At 39.7% G+C, this 21,532-nt stretch overlaps 1 protein-coding gene across 2 annotated transcripts in view; it reads right to left on the reverse strand.

Moving 5' to 3' along the window:
- Nucleotides 1–21,532, reverse strand: part of ADGRA3 (adhesion G protein-coupled receptor A3) — a 128,129-nt gene that overhangs the window by 82,870 nt on the left and 23,727 nt on the right. Inside the window, exon 2 of one of the 2 annotated variants that reach the window (XM_003826828.6) lies at nt 3,327–3,398. The exons of the other annotated variant lie outside the window; for it this stretch is intronic. Within the exon in view, the coding sequence (XP_003826876.2) occupies nt 3,327–3,398 (72 nt within the window). The remainder of the gene's footprint in view (nt 1–3,326; nt 3,399–21,532) is intronic. 2 annotated transcript variants of the gene reach the window in all.

A 21,532-nucleotide genomic window follows, 5' to 3' on the forward strand; every position in this document is an offset into this window, starting at 1 on the left:
TCTTACTATCTCAGCCCACTCTCCCCACCTTACCCTACAAAATCCTAACCTTTATTCTGTATGACTTGGCTCCTATAATTTCAAGGCCACAGCTTTGAAGTTCTGACCTTGGTGTGAGTAATTCCTTGTTCTGCCAACCATCTTTTACACCATACCCTATCTGCTGTATTTTCAAGTCATCCGGTTATTCTGTTCTCATCTTCAGGACTCTCTAACTAGGCAAATCTGAATGGCAAACACGTTATTTGGCCAGTTGTGTCTCTTAGGTGGAATTCTCCCAGACAAGGGTGAAAATAATGGCTTTACTCAGGGGGTGACCCCAGAATGCACCAGCAGAAAAGTGGGAAGTGAGACAAGAGAATGATGTCCAACAAGGTGAGCTGCTGAAGACGTTACAACTGAGGTACCTGAGACTCAGTCCCTGGGGACTCTGAGGCCAGTGGAGAAGGCACCTCAGGGCGGCCCCACCTGACAGGTGAGGCAGGCAGGGTAGTTATCCACCATCTGCTATCAGTCGCTGGTGGAGGGTTGCTGAAAGCAGGAGTGGGTGGATGGGGTGGCTTCCACCCCAGTACCAGAGCCAAGAATGTTCTCAGGCTTTCATTTGGAAGACATAGGAGAGACGCACAGGAACAGTCAGCGCTGAAGGAATAAAGTCTGCTCCTCCAGAGGAGCAGGGAGCACCGAGTGTCTCCCTCCCAGGGCCAGAGCAGAGCAGCTAAGAGCCCAGCCTTTATTATCCTTAGCAAACTAACACAGGAACAGAAAACCAAATACCTTATGTTCCCACTTATAAGGGGGAGCTAAATGATAAGAACTTATGAACACAAAGAAGGAAACAACAGAGGCTGGGGCCTACTTGAGCGGGGAGGATGGGAGGAGGGAGAGAAGCAGAACAGATAACTTTTGGGTACTGGGCTTAATACCTGAGTGATGAAATGATAGGTACAACAAAGCCTCATGACACGTAACAGACCTCTTTAAAATAAAATAAAATAAGTATAAATGGGTAAAAAAGAGCCCAGCCCTTTCATCACTTTTTCTTTCTTTCTAAAGTGGGCTGCTCTCCCACAATAACAGCATGGGAGGCAGGTCTCAACTGGGCATGCATGCCCCCGCCACACACTGTCAGACTGAGGCCAGGACTCCGGTCTGGACCTTGATGTGTGTGTACTTTGGATACGCTGAGCTTAGGGGCAGTGTAGATAAAGATGTTCTCTAACACAAGAGGCCCAGGTCCCAGGGTCAACACTCAGTTTTCACACTGAAGTCCCCACCAATAAAATGGTCTTTCAAAGTCCCTTATCTGTATATTTATCTCTGTGGTCCCAACAAAGGAGTGAGGAAGTATTTTGGGATTCGTGAATAAACATACCCCTGGCTGAAAACAATCACAGCACCTTGGTATCACCCAAAATGGCTAATTAATTTGTTTCTAACATGTACAGAGATTTGTTAGCTTTAAATGGCTGAAAATAAGGTCAAAGACAAGGGAAATTAAGAAATAGAAGCAAAAAGGGTAGTAATTCACACCACAGCACAGAACATTAGCTATGCTGTCTATACTTTATATGGTGTGCATGAACAGCCACATCAATCTTAGGTGCCAAAAATAAAATGTGTTTCTAAACACAACAGACACTATTTATAAACTACGAGTGCCTGCCATCCTTCCTTTTGGAAAGGGAAGACCACACTAATGCCTTTCATTATCAACTAAGCACATACTAAATGCCTGACACTGTGTTATATGCAAATGGTATCTGTCAACCCAGCAACTTTTCTTTGCAGGGAACAGAAAACATAATAGGAATGTACTGTCTCACACAATGATTCAAGGCAGTCTTGCTTCGACAGGTCCTCCCAGGCTTCCTGTCTGCTTTCCTGATAGTCCCAAATGTCCATTCCTGAACCAGCAGTGACCATGGAATGTGTATGAAGGACCGCCCTTAGCTTAGGCAGGCCTAAAGCCAAGGGTGTGATCAGCATACACTAAAGCACATGGACGACATGGAACATGATAGGAATATTGAAATAAAGTGCTACTACCGTGCCAAGAACATTTAAAAATATTCCTGTGTGTTTCTGTATATACACACACACACACACACACACACACACACACACGTATATAACCTAACTTAAAGACATCTGATCTAAATGAAAAGAACAGAGACACGCATAAAGAAATGAAGAACACTAGATCATATATATTTACATACACATCAGGAACCTAAGTAATGAAGTCCTGCGCGAGTTCAATCACAGGAGAAGCCTCTAAGGTGAAAGAGTCAAGAAAAGGCCACGCAGAGAAGTGGAGAAAGTGAAGCTGAGCAAAGAGAATTGAGAAAAATGAGGACAGTGTGTTATTCCACAGAAACGGAGACATCTTACAGTGTAGCTCCCTTATGTATTGTGAAATTTTATCCTAAATGCATGAGTTAACAGGGTATTTGAAATGTGATCCCGGTACAGCGTTCAGAATACAAGTAAATTAAATGTCCATTATCTGAAACTCACCAAAGCAAAAATGAGTGCTACCTGTAACACATCATAAGCAAAACTAGACCTAATTGCTAAGAAAAATATATATTTACAAATATATCACATTCAAAGACATCTGAATAAAATATCAAAGTTTATACTAGTGTTTTTCCCCTTGACATCACATCCTGGCTTCTGTTTTCGCCATGTGACATGCAAGCTTGGCCTTCCACCATGATTGTAAGCTTCCTGAGGCCTCCTTGGAAGCCGAGCAGATGCCAGCTCGATGCTTCCTGTACAGCCTGTGGAATCGTAAACCAATTAAACTTCTTTTCTTTATAAATTACCCCAGTATCAGGTATTTCTCTATAGCAATGCAAGAATGGCCTAACATGGCATACATATTTCAGGATATAGAATTTCAACACAGCATCAATGCTTTAAACTAGCATACTTAAAGTCAACAAGGTATGGTCCATGACCTCTGGTATAAGTAAAGATTTACTGGAAGACATCCACGTCGATTCATTTATCACTCCTAAGTATTGTCTTATGCAATACTCATTGGCTTATTATCTAAGGCTGCATTCACACTTCAACGGCAGAGGTGAGTCACTTGTGGCCAGCTGTGAAAACGCAATTTACTTACTATCTGGCCCTTTACAGAATTTAGTTACTTGTTTTTTAAAATAAAGTTCTTAAAATTTGTCATTAAAAAATGTTAGAAAAACTCAATTTTTATTTTGAATAGCTGGGAATTTAGTCACAGATTTACAATGAAGATTTACAATGAAAATGCATTAAACAAAATAATAATGAGATGATAATTAAAGAATACTCACAATCTTTCAAGGAGACTTAACCCAGAAAATGAGCCATTCTTCAGCTCGGATATCTTATTGTTACTCAGAATCCTAAAAAATACCAAACAAATAATAAGTTGCCTAATATACACTACCAATATCAAAGTAATTTAGCTTATTATGTTTAAACCTATGAGGAATTCTAAGACATCATTTATTAGCCAGAATGTTTGAGATGGCTGAAAAAAAGTGAGTGTCTTCCCCTTTCTCTGAGAAACCAACTATTTAAAGTAGTTTACTCATGCATCTTGTCACATCTAAATTATTTCTATCACACATAATCAAAACTTTAAGAGAGAAAAGTCAATATGTAATAGCTCTAAGTTCAACATAAGCATAAACAATACCATAGCATGTACATTTATATAATTAATCAAATTATGCAAGTTGAATACACATTTTTAAACTGGAAACTTAGCAGAAAAATGCATAACCTATGATCTTGTAAAATACTGACTTTATACAGAAATAAGGTATCTTCTAGATATCATTTCAATAAGACTGAATATTATTTGTAATTTAACAATATACAAATCTACTGTCCATTTGTGTAAAAATATGCTTTTCACATGCACTCACAGACAAACACAGGCAGCTGAATCATAATATATCTCATGCTTTTGGACAATGTTTATCAAAATTAAATTGAAAACAAAAACTGACTCAAAGAAGTCATAGTTGCGCCTATCCCAAAGGTCGGACTTGCCTGAGAAGAGACTTCATATTATCTGGCACTCTTTCTAGGCTTTGTAACTTTATGTAGCTTTTGGAGCCTGAATATCAATAATGAGCATCCATGAATGAGGTGAAAATGCTAGTTATCTGAATTGGGGAGTGGGAATATCAAGGTAAGGAAAATGAGAAAACCAAGGCACAAAAGAGTTAAGCAAAGGGCCCAAGATTACACTAGCCAATGGCAGACCCAGGTTTTGTACCCAGGAGTTCCTACTCCAAACGCCAAGTTCTTCAACATACACTAATGTTGGTCACGAGGCACACTACAGGCATCTGGGGCAGAAAATTCTCCATCACACACAGCATTGCATAACTTTCAGGGGCACCCTTCACAATGGGTACAGTGTGAGCTAGTGTTTTTTGAGACAATGCAACACAGCACTTCTTTGTATATACAAATGTACATGGAGCATACCTCTGGGTCAGAAGATTTTAGGTATTATTATTTTGTCTAAAAACAACTTGGATTCCTGGTATTAATACAAAATAGCCATTTGGCATCTGATTTTCTTTTATCTAAGTGAAATTTTAAAATCCCTGCAGATTAACATATCAGAGCCTTTTCTTTTAGGAATTCCTAAAGTGAAGCATAACTGGGTTTCGACTCCAGCTCTATCCCTTTCAAGTTATGTTGACTTTAGGCGAGTCACACCTCCTCTCAGTAACAGAGTTCCATTATTGATAAAATGGGAAGAATAAAATCTACCTCACGAACAGTAGAAGGAATTAGAAAAACCATGACATACTCAATGAGTATCCATTAAGTTTCAAATTCTGTTTCCTTGGTTCTAAGACACAGATCCTCCCTCATTTCAATGTTTTCTGACGTGTCAACTCAAGAATGGAAAACCAAACATGGTATGTTATCACTCCCAAGTGGGAGTTAAGCTACGAGAATGCAAAGGCATAAGAATGACACAATGAGGCCGGGTGCGGTGGCTCACGGCTGTAATCCCAGCACTCTGGGAGGCCGAGGCGGGTGGATTATGAGGTCAGGAAATCGAGACCATCCTGGCTAACACGGTGAAACCCTGTCTCTACTAAATATACAAACAATTAGCCGGGCGTAGTGGCGGGCGCCTATATTCCCAGCTACTCGGGAGGCTGAGGCAGGAGAATGGCGTGAACCCAGGGGGCGGAGCTTGCAGTGAGCCAAGTGAGCCACTGCACTCCAGCCTGGGCAACAGAGCGAGACTCCGTCTCGAGAAAAAAAAAAAAAAAAAAGAATGACACAATGGACTTCGAGGAAAGGGTGGGATGCGGATGAGGGATAAGACTACACACTGGGTGCAGTGTATACTGCTCGGGTGATGGGTGCACCAAAATCTCAGAAATCACCACTAAAGACCTTATTCATGTAACCAAACACCACCTGTTCCCCCAAAATCTACTGAAATAAACAAATTTTTAAAAAAATGTTTTCTGAAGTCCAGATGTATCTTACAATCCAAGTATATTACTGGATTGTATTCTGTCCCTCCACCACCCGACAAAGCTATTTGTTAGTTACTAAAGCAAGGATAAGTCTTCAATCATTGGAATCAAGAAAACATGGTGACCAAAAACATTCCGATTAAAATACAATTTCCTCTCATCAAAACCACAAAGGATTTGTTGTTGTTGTTTTTAAAAAGCAGTTAGCACAGGCAAAACAGAATTGAGACTCACATATGGACTCAAAGCTCACTTCCGGAACAAGATTTCCCAAGCAGCCCAGCAGAGCATACCAAGAGCCTATGACCCTAGCTATCCCAAACAGTATCCATCCTGAGCCGGCACTCACCAAACTGACAAAAGGTATTTCCAGCGACTTTATGTCAGCATGATGTAAAACAGACAAAAATCGGAAACTCCCAAAGAGGTCAGTTATAAGAAGAGTTAAACAAATTATAATACATCCAAACAACAAAATTGTATGCCTCCAATAAAAATGATTCTTTCAAAGGAAACCTGATGAAGAGAAAAATGCTTACAAGCTTTTAAAAAGCAAACATCAAAACTGATATCCTTGATTGACAATATATTTCTGACTCCGTATAGTCAAAAATAATAATAACTGGGAAGAAAACATCAAAATGATCGCTATTTTAGTGATGAGGTTTCTATTAATTTATTCTTTTTGGGTTTTTTTTTTTTTTTAGACGTAGTCTTGCTCTTGCTGCCCAGGTTGGAATACAGTGGCACAATCTCAATTCACTACAACCTACGCCTCCAGGGTTCAAGCGATTCTTGTGCCTCAGCCTCCCAAGTAGCTGGGAGTATAAGTGCCCACCAGCATACCCAGCTAATTTTTGTATTTTTAGTAGAGACAGGGTTTCACCATGATGGCCAGGCTGGTTTTGAACTCCTGACCTCAGATGATCCGCCTGCCTCGGCCTCCCAAAGTGCTGGGTTTACAGGTGTGAGCCACCACACCTGGCCAATTTATCTTTTATTCTTTATAATCCTGCAATATCTTTTGAAATCTCTAAAATAAGACTTTTTTTTTAAAGTATTTTTCCTCCTGGTAATAAATATAAGAATCTTAATTGCTAAGTACAGCTTGAGGTTGAGTTTATTTTGAGTATATCTTAGAAATAAAAACAAGTAAATAATTTATGCTTTGAGATTAAAGAGCCACATTTATTTATTTATAGTCAATAAATGTTTATATAGTGACTGACGTTAGAAACTTCACAGGCACTAAAAGTAGTGCAAATAACAATGGTGCTGTATTCAGAGTCTAGGGTTTTAACTGCAACCCCACAAGGAATAAATGATTCTGTTTGTGTGACAGTCACTTCACTTTTCTAGGTAGACTTCAACTTCATTTTTAAGACAAAAAAAAAAAAATTAGAGTGATTATCGAGATCCTTTCCAGCTAGTTTTAATTTTCTATATTTAATTACTATGTTTTAATGAGCAAAGCTGTCAAACTTTGCAGTCACTAAGAATTTAAAATAAACCAAAGAACAGGGAAATGAAAACTACACAACGACCAAGCTCAGTGACATTAGTGTTCTGTTTCTGAGTAAAGAATGAAACCCAAACATGAGTAGCTTATAAAACACGGCCAGGGTAGTGGCTGAATTACACTCACTGCAATTCCAGAATGCTTCGGCCAAAGGACTGTCATTTCCTCAGTCATAAAAGCTTTAGTACGAGAAATGATAGATTTTATTGAGGAAAGTAAAAAGGAAGACATTTCATCACACTTAAAAAGTTATAACTGTAACCTTAAAAATACAGTTTACAACCTCAAGTTAATGTATTCAGTCTGCACATTATTTGATGTGTTTAAGGATTTTGTGCAAGAAAACAGAATCAGTATGAATAAATCTACTCTGCAGACAGCTTTTATACTCAATTTTGAAATAGGGGACTGTGGAACTAGCAAATGCATAATATCATGTATTATTATAAACCTAAAACCCATTCATAATCAATATTTTTGCTGACATCTTTGAAATTTCAAACTTTCTAGGAGGTAAGTAAATGAAAAATATAAAACTTGAGCGAAGTCATAAAGCTTATACACACCCATTTCTGTTCTATACTAATGATGTTACCGCCACATGATCTATAGACAATGCTTAGGAACGCTACTCGGAGCTCTCGCCTCTTGAATTTCAACACCATTAAGGAAGTCCTTGATGTCCATTGCTACCATTTAACACAGTACCAAGTTTTAGTTTGGTATATCGCTTATGCTGGAATACAAAAACAGGACTGAGACTTACTATACATATTTTTTTTTAAAATCAAAAAGTTTATGGAGCAGAAGAAATAAAAATTAAGTAGTTTTAGAAGTTCTCAGTTGCTTGCTATTGCAAGTCCCAGAATGGAGTGAATCATGGAAAACTGTTGACAACACTCACACCTTGTATATCAGAAGGCACAAAATGATTATCCTTTTGAGAGAAATTTAAAAATATATTTCAAGAGTACTAAATATTCAGATCAAATGTGTTGGAGCTATAATTTGGGGCATCAACCATTGTAGGGAAAAATCAGATAAACAATCAAATAGGGTTATTGTAGCAGGTTGAATGGCTGAAGTGGGTTGAAAGGCATCTCCCGGAACCTGTGAATGTGAAACTGTGAATGTGACCTTGTTTAGAAAAAAAGTGTTTGTGGTTGTAATTAAGTTAAGGTTCTAGAGAGGAGAGCATCCTGAGTTAGGGTAGGCCCTAAATCCAATGCAAGTGTCCTTAAAAGGAAAGAAGAGAAGACAGAGTTCAAGGCTCTATGAAGATGAAGGCAGAGATGAGCCTCAGAAAGAGACAGAAGTTTAAGAAAAGCAGATTTACAAGCCATAACAACTAAGGATTTCCCAGAACTAAGGAAAAGAGCAAATAGGAAATTTGAAAATGTAGCACATTTAAAAATTTCTTTTTGATTGTTTTTAAATCCATAAGCAATGTTAAAAGATAAACAATAAATATTTATAATTCCTATTAAAGGCAAAGGACTAATTTTCCAAACATACAAAGAATTCTCTAAAAAAAAACTAAGAAACAAAAAACCTCCCCAATAGATGCGGCCCACAAACACATGAAAAAAAGCTCATCATCAATGGTCATTAGAGAAATGCAAATCAAAACCACAATGAGACACCATCTCACACCAGTTAGAATGGTGATCATTAAAAAGTCAGGGGCCGGGCACAGTGGCTCATGCCTGTAATCCCAGCACTTTGGGAGGCCGAGGCGGGCGGATCATGAGGTCAGGAGATGAAGACCATCCTGGCTAACACAGTGAAACACCATCTCTACTAAAAATATAAAAAATTAGCTGGGCGTGGTGGAGGGCACCTGTAGTCCCAGCTAAGCGGGAGGCTGAGGCAGGGGAATGGCGTGAACCCGGGAGGCGGAGCTTGCAGTGAGCTGAGATCACGCCACTGCACTCCAGCCTGGGCGACAGAGCGAGACTCTGTCTCAAAAAAAAAAAAAAAAAAAGTCAGGAAACAACAGATGCTGGAGAGGATGTGGAGAAACAGGAATGCCTTTACACTGTTGAAGGAAGTGTAAATTACTTCAACCATTGTAGAAGACAGCATGGCGATTCCTCAAGGACCTAGAACCAGAAATATCATTTGACCCAGCAATCCCATTACTGGGTATATACCCAAAGAATTATAAATCATTCTACTATAAAGACACATGCACACGTATGTTTACTGCAGCACTATTCACAACAGCAAAGACTTGGAACCAACCCAAATGCCCATCAATGATAGACTGGATAAGAAAATGTGGCACATGTACACCATGGAATACTATGCGGCCATAAAAAAGGATGAGGTCATGTCCTTTGCAGGGACATGGATGAAGCTGGAAACCATCATTCCCAATGAACTGACACAGGAACAGAAAACCAAATACCTCACGTTCTCACTTATAAGTGGGAGTTGAACAATGAAAACACATGGACACAGGGAGGGGAACATAACACACAGGGGCCTGTCACGGGGTGGAGGGCTAGAGGAGGGAGAGCATTAGGAGAAATACCTAATGTAGATGACGGGTTGATGGGTGCAGCAAACCACCATAGCACATGTATACCTATGTAACAAAACTGCACATCCTGCACATGTATCTCAGAACTTAAAGTATTTAAAAATCTTTTGCCAAACAAAGAAGAAAGAAAAATCGGCAGGAAAAATAAACACCAATGGATCACAATCAAATAAAGGGATGTACGACAACCTTAGTCATGAGGGAAATACAAATTAAAACGAGATGTCACAAATAACTTTTCACAGTGGGGGAAAAATGTGATCACACATTTTATATTCTGAGGGACACAGCCACTCAATATTTTGCTATAAATCAGTACAATCAGCTGGGCATGGTAGCTTAACTCCCGTAGTCCCAGCTACTCAGGAGGTGAAGGTGGGAGGATTGCTTGAGCCCAGAAGTTCAATATCAGCGTGGGTGATATACATAGCAAGACCCGGTCACTTAAATACAAACAAAACAAAAAAAATCAAAACAAAACTATGGAGGGTAAAAGTATAAACATATATACACTATTACATCCATTTATTCCTCTTCTGAAAATTTACCCTAAAGACATACTTGCACTTGTACAAAATATATTACATATTACATCTTATATAATTATATAATTATACAACAAAATTATTCATTGCACTACTGTCTGTAAAAGCTAATTGCTGTATACTTACGTTGGTTCCAATAATAGGGGACTTTATGGAATTCTTTTGTCTATCTACAAAATGAAATACCAGAAAGATGCAGTGTTGTAGGACTCAGGGAGAGGAAGCACTTTAGGTATTCACACAGAAAGATCAAGGCATATATTTACATATTTAAAATTTCCACTCTTTGAGGCCCTAGTATGCCTGTAATCCCAGTGCTTTGGAAGGCCAAGGAGGAGGATCGCTTGAGCCCAGGAGTTTGAGTTTATAGTGAGCTATGATCTGGCTACTGCACTCCAGCCTGGGTGACAGAGCAAGACCCAGTCTCAAAACAATAAAAATTTCCACACCTTGACATTTCTGATCTGCCATTTTACAAATTGTACTAATGTAAACTGACACTGTGTTAGATTTGGCCTGTATAATAATATGTGTTATTGCTACAACATTGTTTATCAAGTACAAGAAAAAGAGATAAGAAAGGAAGGTTGGCTAGATTTTGGGCCAGGTGAGTCACTAACTTCAATTGGTACACATCCTGAAGTTTTAGAGCCACCTGTGATAAGCAAAAATCAGGAATGTTAACTCCTCAAAAATAAATTTTCAGTGCTTTCCTTCATTTACCCCAGTCATGAAAACTGGTGACTCCCAACATTCTTCAAAGTTCTAGTTCAAAAGCAAAAAAACCCAGCCAGCCACTGGTTTTCTTTAAAGCCTACGATCTCTAAGGACAGTGTTTAAATTTTTAAATGCATGAAAAACAATCAGAACAATACCTCATGACACATGAAACTTGTATGAAATTCAAATTTCAATGCCCTTAAAGGTTTGTTGAAAACAACCATGCCCATTTGTTTACATATTGTTGATGGCTGTTTTTTATTTTTATTTGTATGTTTTTGTGAAAGTTTTACAGAGTAAAACAGACTTGTACAAAGGATTTCCTCTTTCAGAAGATACCTCCTACAATAATTTTAATAGGATCAAGAGTTACCAAATATTGAGGATGTGCTAGGACAGCAGAGTTGAGTAGTGGCAACAGACATTCTGGTCTGTAAAACCTAAAATATTTACTAATTGATCTTTTACAGAAAAAGTTTGCCAACTCCTGTTTTACTCTGTCTCAGCTTATTCTGTTTTCAGATAAATGCAAATCAAACGCCATTTTCTAAAATAATTCTTCCTAGCAAAAATGAGAGTATCTACTGAATCTCAAAATTCTCCATCCATTTGATAATTCTTCATATTAAAATTACATTTAATCCCACATGGCATCAGCAATTAAATCAATTTTGTCATAAGCATGGTTAGTTACTTGGTTCATCAATGTCTCTTCCTTTGATTGGATGCATTGACTCATTCATTCATTTTTGCAGAAAATAATTCTGGGTGGTATGCTTTAGCTCTTGTGTGTCAAGAAATGTTTTGCCTTCACTCTATTCACACCTTGTTGTAACACTTCTCATTATTTGAAATCACTCTGTTCAGGCATTTGTGTATCTACCATTTCTCTCACAACAAAGTAAAATACATAAAGTATAAAAATCTTTTCCAATTTGACCATAATTGCATCCTCACAAAAAAAGAACATAATGGTGAATATCTGAGTGATCATATTGTGCAGTGAATATACTCAATCATTCTTCACCAGAACCCTGTGATACAGCTGGGTTCAGTGGCTTATACCTATAATCCCAGCAATTTGGGAGGCTGAGGCAGGAGGACTGCTTGAGCCCAGGAGTTAGAGACCAGCCTGGGCAACACAGTGAGACCCCAACTCTTAAAAAAAAAAAAAGTAAAGACAACAGCCAGGCATGGTGGTGTGAGCATGTAGTCCTGGTTCCTTGGAGGACTGAGTGGAGAGGATTGCTCAAGCCCAGGGGGTTGAGGCTGCAGTGAGCTATGATAGTTCCACTGCACTCCAGCCTGGGCCACAGAGGAAGACCCTGTCTCAAACAAAACAAAACAAAACCCATGATGTAGATATTATTATTTTCTTCAAAACAATTACCAAAAATTTGCAAGGCAAAAGAAATTAGCTAACTTGCTGAGGTTCACACACAGACTAAATGGCAGAGTTAACATTCCAGCAATGTCAAGTATGAGTGACTGTTGCAGCTACAAGCTCCTACTCAGCTGTCTTTCTAAAAGAGGGCCTTGGGGCAGGAGAGCAGTTAGCTGAGGGCCCCCAGCCACAGATGTCTAGAGGATCTGCCTCCGTCAATTTTCAAGCAGAGTCATGCACTTTGCAGGCAGTCCCCAGCCAATGACTGAGCACAGCGGTGGTAGCGGGGCTCTGCATTTCTACCCAGCAGACTTCTGGTGGGCAATCTCTACCAGAGCTTTGCAAAGGGCTGGCCAAGCCTTCCTCATAGCTGTAACACAGTCTCAGACCTTTCCTTCCCCTCTCCTTTCACAGGTGCTAGACCTGCAATTCCCATCTGAAGACTTCTTATGCCTGCTTCTGTTTTCTCTCTTTATTTTTCATAGTAATTCCCCCTAGTAAACATCTTTAACTCCTAGCTCCACTCTGGCATGTGCTTCCCTCTGGCATGTGCTTCTCAGGAGACCCAACAGAAAAGGTCCCACAACATCTGTGCAATGAATTAATGAAGTAAAAAATAAAACTGGGTTTAAGTTTCTATGTTCAAAGATCCTTCCCTGAGGACATAATGACATAGCACCTATAATTAATGGCATGCAGTGGTACAGATCAGAAATATATATCTCAGTCCCAGCCTTATTCCTTCTTAAGTCTTATGGGATTCTTTTTGGAAATCAAAAATTCTACCAGAGTATGTCTAGTATTCTTCCTTCTCTTCATACTGCAATAAAAGTGTCCTAAGATACTTTTTCTACATGTTAGACCTTCTAAACTTAAAACCATCTTAAAACTGATAGCAAAAGAATCTTCCAGCTGTTAGAAAAAGGAGGAAGTTAAGCATTTATCAGTGGTTGTCATTGTTGGCACACACACAAACTGTGGTTGAATTTTAAGTCTGGATCCTTAATTATGGCTTAATGTTTATACATTAAGGTTTCACTATGATGCAGCACTGAAATAAACAGTTGTGTAATAGAAGATTGCATATGCTACGACAGTCAGCATAATTAAAGGCAGAGAAATATCAAATCTCTCAGAATTTGAAGTTAAGGAGAGGCTGGAGGGATTCATACGTGTGTCATAGAGAACTATCATTCAAGCAGGTCACAACTGGTAAGCTGCCAGCTAACTTATAAGCAAAACAGTTAAACTTCCAATGATGCATGATTACTTTTTTTTTAAAGCTTGTTAAATGAACCCCAAGTAAAAAAATGCAAAACCTAACACAGGCATCCAAATTATATTATCACAACCTAAAGATGCTAAAGAAAAAGTCAAGATTACTTTTATGAAAAACTGTGCAATTACAATGCAGGCAATATACCCTAAAATGATTTTAAATATATTTTCCATGCATATATAAAAAGAAAAAATAAAGGGGTAAAATGCTAGTAATATGGGAAAATCAGGTAAATCTGGGTAAAAAACATACAGAGGTTCTACTCATTATTCTTATTTTTTTAATAGTCATGTAAGTTTGAAATTATTTTCAAATAAAAAGTGTAAGCAGGCCAGGTGCAGTGGCTCATGCCTATAACCCCAGCAGTTTGGGAGGCCAAGGCGGGTGGATCACTTGAGGTCAGGAGTTTGACACCAGCCTGACCAACACGGTGAAACCCCGTCTCTACTAAGAATACAAAAATTATCCGGGCGTGTTGGTGCATGCCTGTAATCCCAGCTACTAGGAAGGCTGAAGCAAGAGAATCGCTTGAGCCCTGAGGGTGGAGGTTGCCGTTAGCTGAGATCACGCCACTGCACTCTAGCCTAGGCGATAGAGTGAGACCCTGTTTCCAAAAAAAAAAAAAGCGTAAGCAGCTTTGTATTAAAATGATACCATGCAGAACACAAATGGTTAAGTGATTCAGCATGAGAAGGCTGGGGGTGACAGAGGTGCTAAGGAAGTGGCATTTCACTGGGTGGGAAAAAAATATGTACATGTTTACAGAAACCAGCTCTTAAGAATAATTAGATCTCTGGCTCCCTCGCTGAAAAGTTGTTTGGAAATAAGCATCTGACTGTTGATGGCATCCTTGAATCAAAGAAATGTTTAGGCTGCCTTTTTTTTTTTCTCCATCTGCTCCTTAGCCGGATATTCCATCTCTTAGTTCCAACCTTCATATTTCTTAATTCTGCTTCAAAATTCTCATCTTAATAACGTTCTGCTTTGAATTGTGGAATAAATCCTCTGCTTAATTTTCCAGAAGACTAATTTTCTTAAGTCCTTGGTTGTTTCCATTTCTCCCTTCAGCCCACCTACTGACCCCACACCAGCACTTTTTTTTTTTTGAGACAGGGTCTCGCTCTGTCACCCACGCTGGAGTGAAGTGGTGCCATCTCGGCTCACTGAAACCTCCACCTCCTGGGTTCAAGCAATTCTCCTGCTTCAGCCTCCTGAATAGCTAGGATCATAGGCATGGGCCACCATACCTGACAGTTTTGTTATGTTGGCCAGGCTGGTCTCGAACTCCTGGCCTCAAGTGATCCACCCGCCTTGGCCTCCCAAAGTGCTGGGATTACAGGTGTGAGCCACCATACCCGGCCCACACCAGAGCTTTTTAACATTATAATCCCACATTTAACTTGTAAGAACTCCTCCTTTGCTCAACCTTTCCCATTAAACGCTTTTTTTTTTCTTTAATCAGTTGCTCTGCTCTTGGATCTGAGACTATGAATTAGAATTTTCCTGTGTTAACTTTTTCCCCAGTGGTTCCATGGGACTGGTTTGGTGGCCTCTCATTCTGTTGATTTCTTCTCAAATGTCTGATGATCCTTCTTGGTTGCTGGCTCATATTTACAAATGTGGGGCTAGAACGCTCACTATTAGTTGCTGCACAGGATTTCTTTAGCACACATGAAAATAATGGGTAATGAACTGCCTTTACTTTTAGGTTCAGAAACCTCATATCCGTGGAGATGGAGACACAAAAGATACCTGGCACCTGCTACAACTTCTCCCTCCTGCTATACAGTCGCCCACTATATTCTGCCTTGGCAAATCTCCCAGATTATTTAAAACTAAGCTAAATGGCCTTGTTGCAGAAGCAAACTGGACCACTATCCCCTCAGAGCCAGACTGAGAGGAGAACTGGAGCAGCTGTTTCAGGTTATTAATTCCTGGCCAGGCGCTCTCATTAGTCACTTTTGTTGCCACCCCCTATGGTTTCAGTTCTTGGGAATCATCCAGGATGCTGTTAAGAAAATCCATTTTTCTAGTTATTCCCACTTCTGTCTCTATTGGGTTGTAAGTTCCTACTTCCTTTGCTGTGGAGTTTCGCCATCAATCTGATCCCATCTGCTTTATTTATTCCACAACGTCCTCAATGCTTCCGGGGTCTCTGGAGCAACTTTCTCATTTTGCAGCCCTGTTATGGATCTTTTCATATTTTTATGCTTCTTCTATTGTTTTCAACAGAATTTTGAAAGGAAAGGAGAAAAAGTAAACAGACGCAGCTCACTGTATATCCACTTAGGGGGCCATAAAGGGGTCATTTCCTAAAAGTAGAGCCTCCATCCTCTTTTATATGTCCTCTCTGGATGCTAAGTGATTCATGGACGGCTTGGTTTCTAGCCCATCTTTTCCCCGTCGTCCAGGGAAAGCTACAACTCATAGAAAAAGCTTGACCATTATTACTTTTAATCACAAGGGTATCTGCGTAAAACAAGAAAACCTCATACATCAACCAAAATCTAAAGTCCCAGGTCCTCTGTAAAACAGTCAGATGTCCCTGACCACAACCCTTCTTAAAGTGCCATACTCATCCTGCTCCAACAACTCAAAGAAAGGGAGGCAGATGCAGGGGAACCTCCAAGGGGTGAGGATGTGGTTCAGTGCCCTGGCTGGCAACTCTAACCTATTTTGTATTTAGGGTCATTTTTCCAGTCTCTGCCCTCCCTCAATAATTACTGAGCATTTAATAGTAATCACAGAAGGCAAACTCCGGAATACAAAATACTAGAATTTGAATCTTAACACCAGGATTTGGCTTCATGACTTTGGACAAGTTCTTAACCTCTTAGTTACTTAATGCCTCATCTGTATATCATCCCAGGCCTTTCTAAGAGACAATACAAGGCTTGTGTAAATATATATGAGAATGTGTGGTGAAGCACTTAAAGCAGGCCCTATGACTGCTTTCTAAGATCCATGCAACTGGACATCACAGCTAGAGAATGATAAAGCTGATAGTGGACGTTTTCATTATCAGCATCTTCTGGTTGAATACCAACCAGGCTGGGCTATTGTGCTCTCTCCTGAAAAGGTCAACAGCATCTGCTCCACCACACCAGTCTCCCCCAACTGTTAACGCCTCTGGGGTTCATGAACATGCCTCTAACATGTTTTCACTAACATGGTAAAATAACTCAAACCTACAACTTCACAGATATTGTTTAGATAAGTATTTTTAAATGAGCAAAATTTAAATTGAGACAATATATTCTAAATCAGAGGTCCTCAACCTTTTTAGCTCCAGGAATTGGTTTCACAGAAGACAATTTTTCCATGGATGGGGGAAACAGGGATGATTTCAAAGGCATTAGATTCTCATAAAGAGCATGCAACCTAGCTCCTTCGCATGTGCAATTCACAATAGGGTTCATACTCCTATGAGAATTCTTAACGCTCAGCTGATCTGACAGGTGGTGGAGCTCAGGCAGTAATGCTTGCTCACCCGCCACTCACCTCCTGCTGTACAGCCCCCATTCCTAACAGGCCATGGACTAGTACCGGTGCAAGGTCTGGGGGTTGGTGACCCTTGGTCTAAATAACAGTATAAATGGTATCTAATGACAAAGCAGGATGACGGCACACTGTACTCATCTCAAGTTGGAAACACTACACCATTTTCACCAACAAGAAAGCCACAGAGCAGGACAAGAGTTTGAATACATAGCCTCTCCAAAAAGCTCTTTGGCCAAATGCATTCGGCAAGCACTACCTGCCAAATAAAACCATTCTAAATTGAAGATGCTTACTCAAATTTGTGTTGTTAAATATTTCTCCAATTTATCTAACCAAGAAACTCTCTGAAGTGATAACACTACAATGGCCCGCCAAACCCACTTTACAGAATGTTGAACTACAGCTGCCAGGCGCCTGGGAAGCAAAAGGCAAAAGTGTGGCGGGTGAAGCCAGAGCTTGGGGTGCCGGATGTTGGGGTGCCGGATATCGGGGTGCCGGATGTCGGGATGCTGGATGTTGAGGTGCCAGATGTCGGGGTGCCGGATGTTGGCGTGCCGGATGTTGGGATGCCGGATGTTGGGGTGCCAGATGTCAGGGTGCCCAGATCTGAATCCGTGCTGCCACCTGACACTAGTATAAACTTAAGTGACAAGTGATCCCTGCTCTGACCTTCAGTGCCGGAATCCATAGACAGGGATAATGGTGCTGATTTGTTTAGAGCAGGGGTCAGCAAACTGTAGCCTGTAAACTGCTTTTATAAACAAGGTTTTATTGGAACCCAGCCACATTCACTCATCTGTGAATTGTTTCATGGCTGCTTTCACATGTATAGGGTTGTGTAGTTGCAACGGAAACTGTACACCTAAAATACTTACTAGCCGGGCCTAGACAGCAGGAGTTTGCCTACCCTTGGTGCAGAACATTGGTTCTCAACTCTGACTGCACATCAAAATAATTTATGAAGCTTTAAAAAAAAAAAAAAGTCAAAGCCTTGGCACCCCCTGAATCAACAGACAAAATCTTAGGCTGTGGAGATCTGACATCATTTAACTCCCCAGATGAGCTCGGTTGGTGCCTACAGCACCACGCTTCAGGGGGCTGGGACCACCCCTGAGCCTCATACAATTCACAGGCTAACAAGAGCTGTAAGGGGCTAACCCAACGCAAGTGTGAAGAGGGCCACGGGAGGCAGAGAAAAGCATGGCTACTTCGGGGATCTAGAGGCCAGAGAAAACGTGGGAACAATCCAGAAGTCTGCTTTTAAGGACATAGGGCTATCAGAGGGGACAGAAAGTAACAGTACAAAAATATAAAAGCAGACAGACCTGAGTCAACCTAAGAAGATTCAATAACAGCACAGAAAATTTAAAATTTGGGGAAAACATAATTTTACTTTAATTCAGTAAACAAAAGCCACTACTGGGAAGCAAATCATGAAGACCCCTACAGTATATGCAAGTAATACAAGTCCCCTGGGAGAAAAAAAGGAGAAGAGTGGCAATAATTAAAGAAATAAAACGAAATGCCTCCATAGAAAGTAGAATAGAGGTTATAGGGACGGAGGGAGGGAGAAACTGGGGAGATATTATTTAACAGGCACAGAGTTTATGTTGGGAATTGTGTTAGTCCATTTTCATGCTGCTGATAAAGACATATTTGAGACTGGGTAATTTATAAAGGAAAAGAGATTTAATGGACTCACAGTTCCACATGGCTGGGGAGGCCTCATAATCATGGTGGAAGGTGAAAGGCACATCCTACATGGCAGCAGGCAAGAGAGAATGAGAGCCAAGCAACACGGGAAGCCCCTCATAAAACCGTCAGATCTCATGAGACTTATTCACTACCATGAGAACAGTTATGGAGGAAACAGCTGATGATTTCATTATCTCCCACCAGGTCCCTCCCATAACACGTGAAAAGTATGGGAGCTATACTTAAAGATGAGATTTCGGTGGGAATATAGCCAAACCATATCAGGAATGATGAAAATATTTTGGGTATAGATCATGATGGTTACACCACAGGCAACTGTCTTTAATGGCACTAAATTGTACACTAATAGTTAAAATGATAAACATGTATGTTTCCCCACAACAAAACATAATGTATAAATATAAATACGTACATGAGCAAAAAAAAATAACGAAAAGGAAATATCTTTCATTTGAAGAGAGACTTGTAAGACTAACTACGAGCTAGGGAAACTGATGAAAAAGATGCATAGCTGGACACATTCTACTAAAATTTCCAAATTCCATAATAGAGAAATGATCCTTCAAGTTTCCAAACAGACATGAAAACTTGTGGGTATTTCCATCACTCGGTTTCAATATCTTTCCTACAGATTTGGTGAATGGGGGAGAGTTCAGTATATTCTGCCTTCCCAAACCATCTACAATAGTACTTCTAACTTCAATCTCTGCAAGGTTAACAATTATTCAAAATGAGACAGCAAGTCAAACATATCAACAGGTAGCATATACTATAAGGTCACAATACAATTTATCATCAAACACACTGGAGGATAAAAAGAGTTGCCATTAATAATTACACTGAGACAACAGATTCCAACCTGGGCTCGTGGTTACCCTTAACTCCTGAAACGGTTCAATAAATAACCATTCAAGTTTCCAGGCATTCTTATCAAAGATCTGACATTTTAAAAAATAAAGGAGGCCTGATTTTTTTTCTATTTTCAATTCTTTATTTAGCAGTGTCATAAATAAAAAGGAAATAACCTATTTTTCTGCCTTAGCATTAAACTGTAAGTTTACATGAAATTAAATAGCATTTCGTTAAGAAAAATTGAAGCATTTTTAATGCCATAGTAGATATCTTTCAAAAATGCCTAAAAATGAAAAACTGTTTATTAAATAACACTTCACCTTATCTTATGAACACATTAGCTTCAAGAAAAAAGACAACCCATTTTTTAAGGTGTCTGTATATCAATAAAGAACACTGGACACTTAATATTTATGAATATAATAAAAGCCATTTTATTTGGCATTTTAATCTAATTGAAAGCTTTCTACTGGGACCATCCTGAGGTTCTTATAGGAGTCTGAGTCTCTGATTTTTTTTTCAGCCAAAATTCTTGATGTCGGACCTATTACTCATTATTTCAGAATATATTTGAGCAACTATTGTGTCCTGGGAGTGAGAGCAGAAATACAAAAACAGACCTCAAAGACTAATATTACACAAGTGTACATTAAGTGTTAAGTGCTACAAGAGGGATATGTAACTGAATCCTAGGGAATACAGAATTTCGATGTTGCTGAAAAGTAAGATGATTAGGGGAAACATTTCTGAACTTTGCTGTAAAAAGAAAAACAAACAATACTAGTGGAAATTTAAAGGGCAGACAAAGAAGGGGGAAATCACTTAAAGTGAGATAACCTTGCAAAGATCTGTATTTGTTTTCTATTGCTGTGTAACAAGTTACCACTAACTGAGCTGCATAAATCCACACCTGTTTATTAGCTCACAGCTCTGTAGGTCGGAAGTCCAGGCACAGGGAGTGAGCAGATCCTCTAGTCAGGTGTAAATGGCCCCAGAGAACCGAGATACCAATAGTGAGGGTGTTCCTGAGTTCATGAATGGATCAAGGGAGGGAGGGAGAAGGCAAACAAGTGGTCAGAAAAAGACAGGCAGGCAGACGTTCTGGGTGTCCAGCTGAAAACATCCAGGAAAAAAACTGGAAAACAATGTGTGCTAAATTAAATAAGCTCTTTCTGCCTGCAGCCGGCCCTCTGAGAGCAATGAGCACAAGGTCCTCCTATCAATGGTAAACTTTGTTTAAATGTAAGGCTGTTAAAATTCACAAGAAGAGTAATAAAACTCCAGGGCAGAAGTCAAGAAACTTGCCAGGTGCCAGACGGCAAATACTTTGGGCTTTGCAGGCCAAGAGGCAAGATCCATAATATGATGTAGGTACTTATATAATGAGAGGATACAAATAATCACACAAGTTTTTATTGACAAAAATCAAAATATAACAATTGGGTATAATTTTTTCTAATACTTGGCAAAGATACTCTCGACCAAACCTTTAGTCAGGTTCCCTTGAGCCCTGTTCTCAAGGGGGCCTCTACTTTAGCCTTCAGTGTCTGTCCCTTCAGAGTTGTAGCAAGAATCCTCCAAAGTCAGTTTAGAGAGAATGCTCCCACCCACGATATCTGGTCAAACCCCTCTCTTCCAACATCCGCCAAGTGATATCTGATCATCCCGTACTGCCTTCAACAAGAATCCTCAGGGTCCTCTAAGCGAGAATCTCGCTACCCTTGATGTCTTCCTCTTAGTAATTTCCCATCCACTGACTCTCCAATCTCTTCAGCTATAAACCTCCACTTGTTCTTGTTGTATCTGGAGTTGAGCCCAATCTTTGTCCCATACTGTGACGGTCTTGAAACCCATCACAACAGTCTTAAACAAAGTCTTCCTTACCATTTTAACAAGTATGGGAATAATTTTTTCTTTAACACACTGGTCAACTATGAGAAGAATGGATTTCTTTC

Source organism: Pan paniscus, chromosome 3 (assembly GCF_029289425.2).
Source record: "Pan paniscus chromosome 3, NHGRI_mPanPan1-v2.0_pri, whole genome shotgun sequence".
In the NCBI taxonomy this organism is placed as follows: Eukaryota; Metazoa; Chordata; class Mammalia; order Primates; family Hominidae; genus Pan; species Pan paniscus.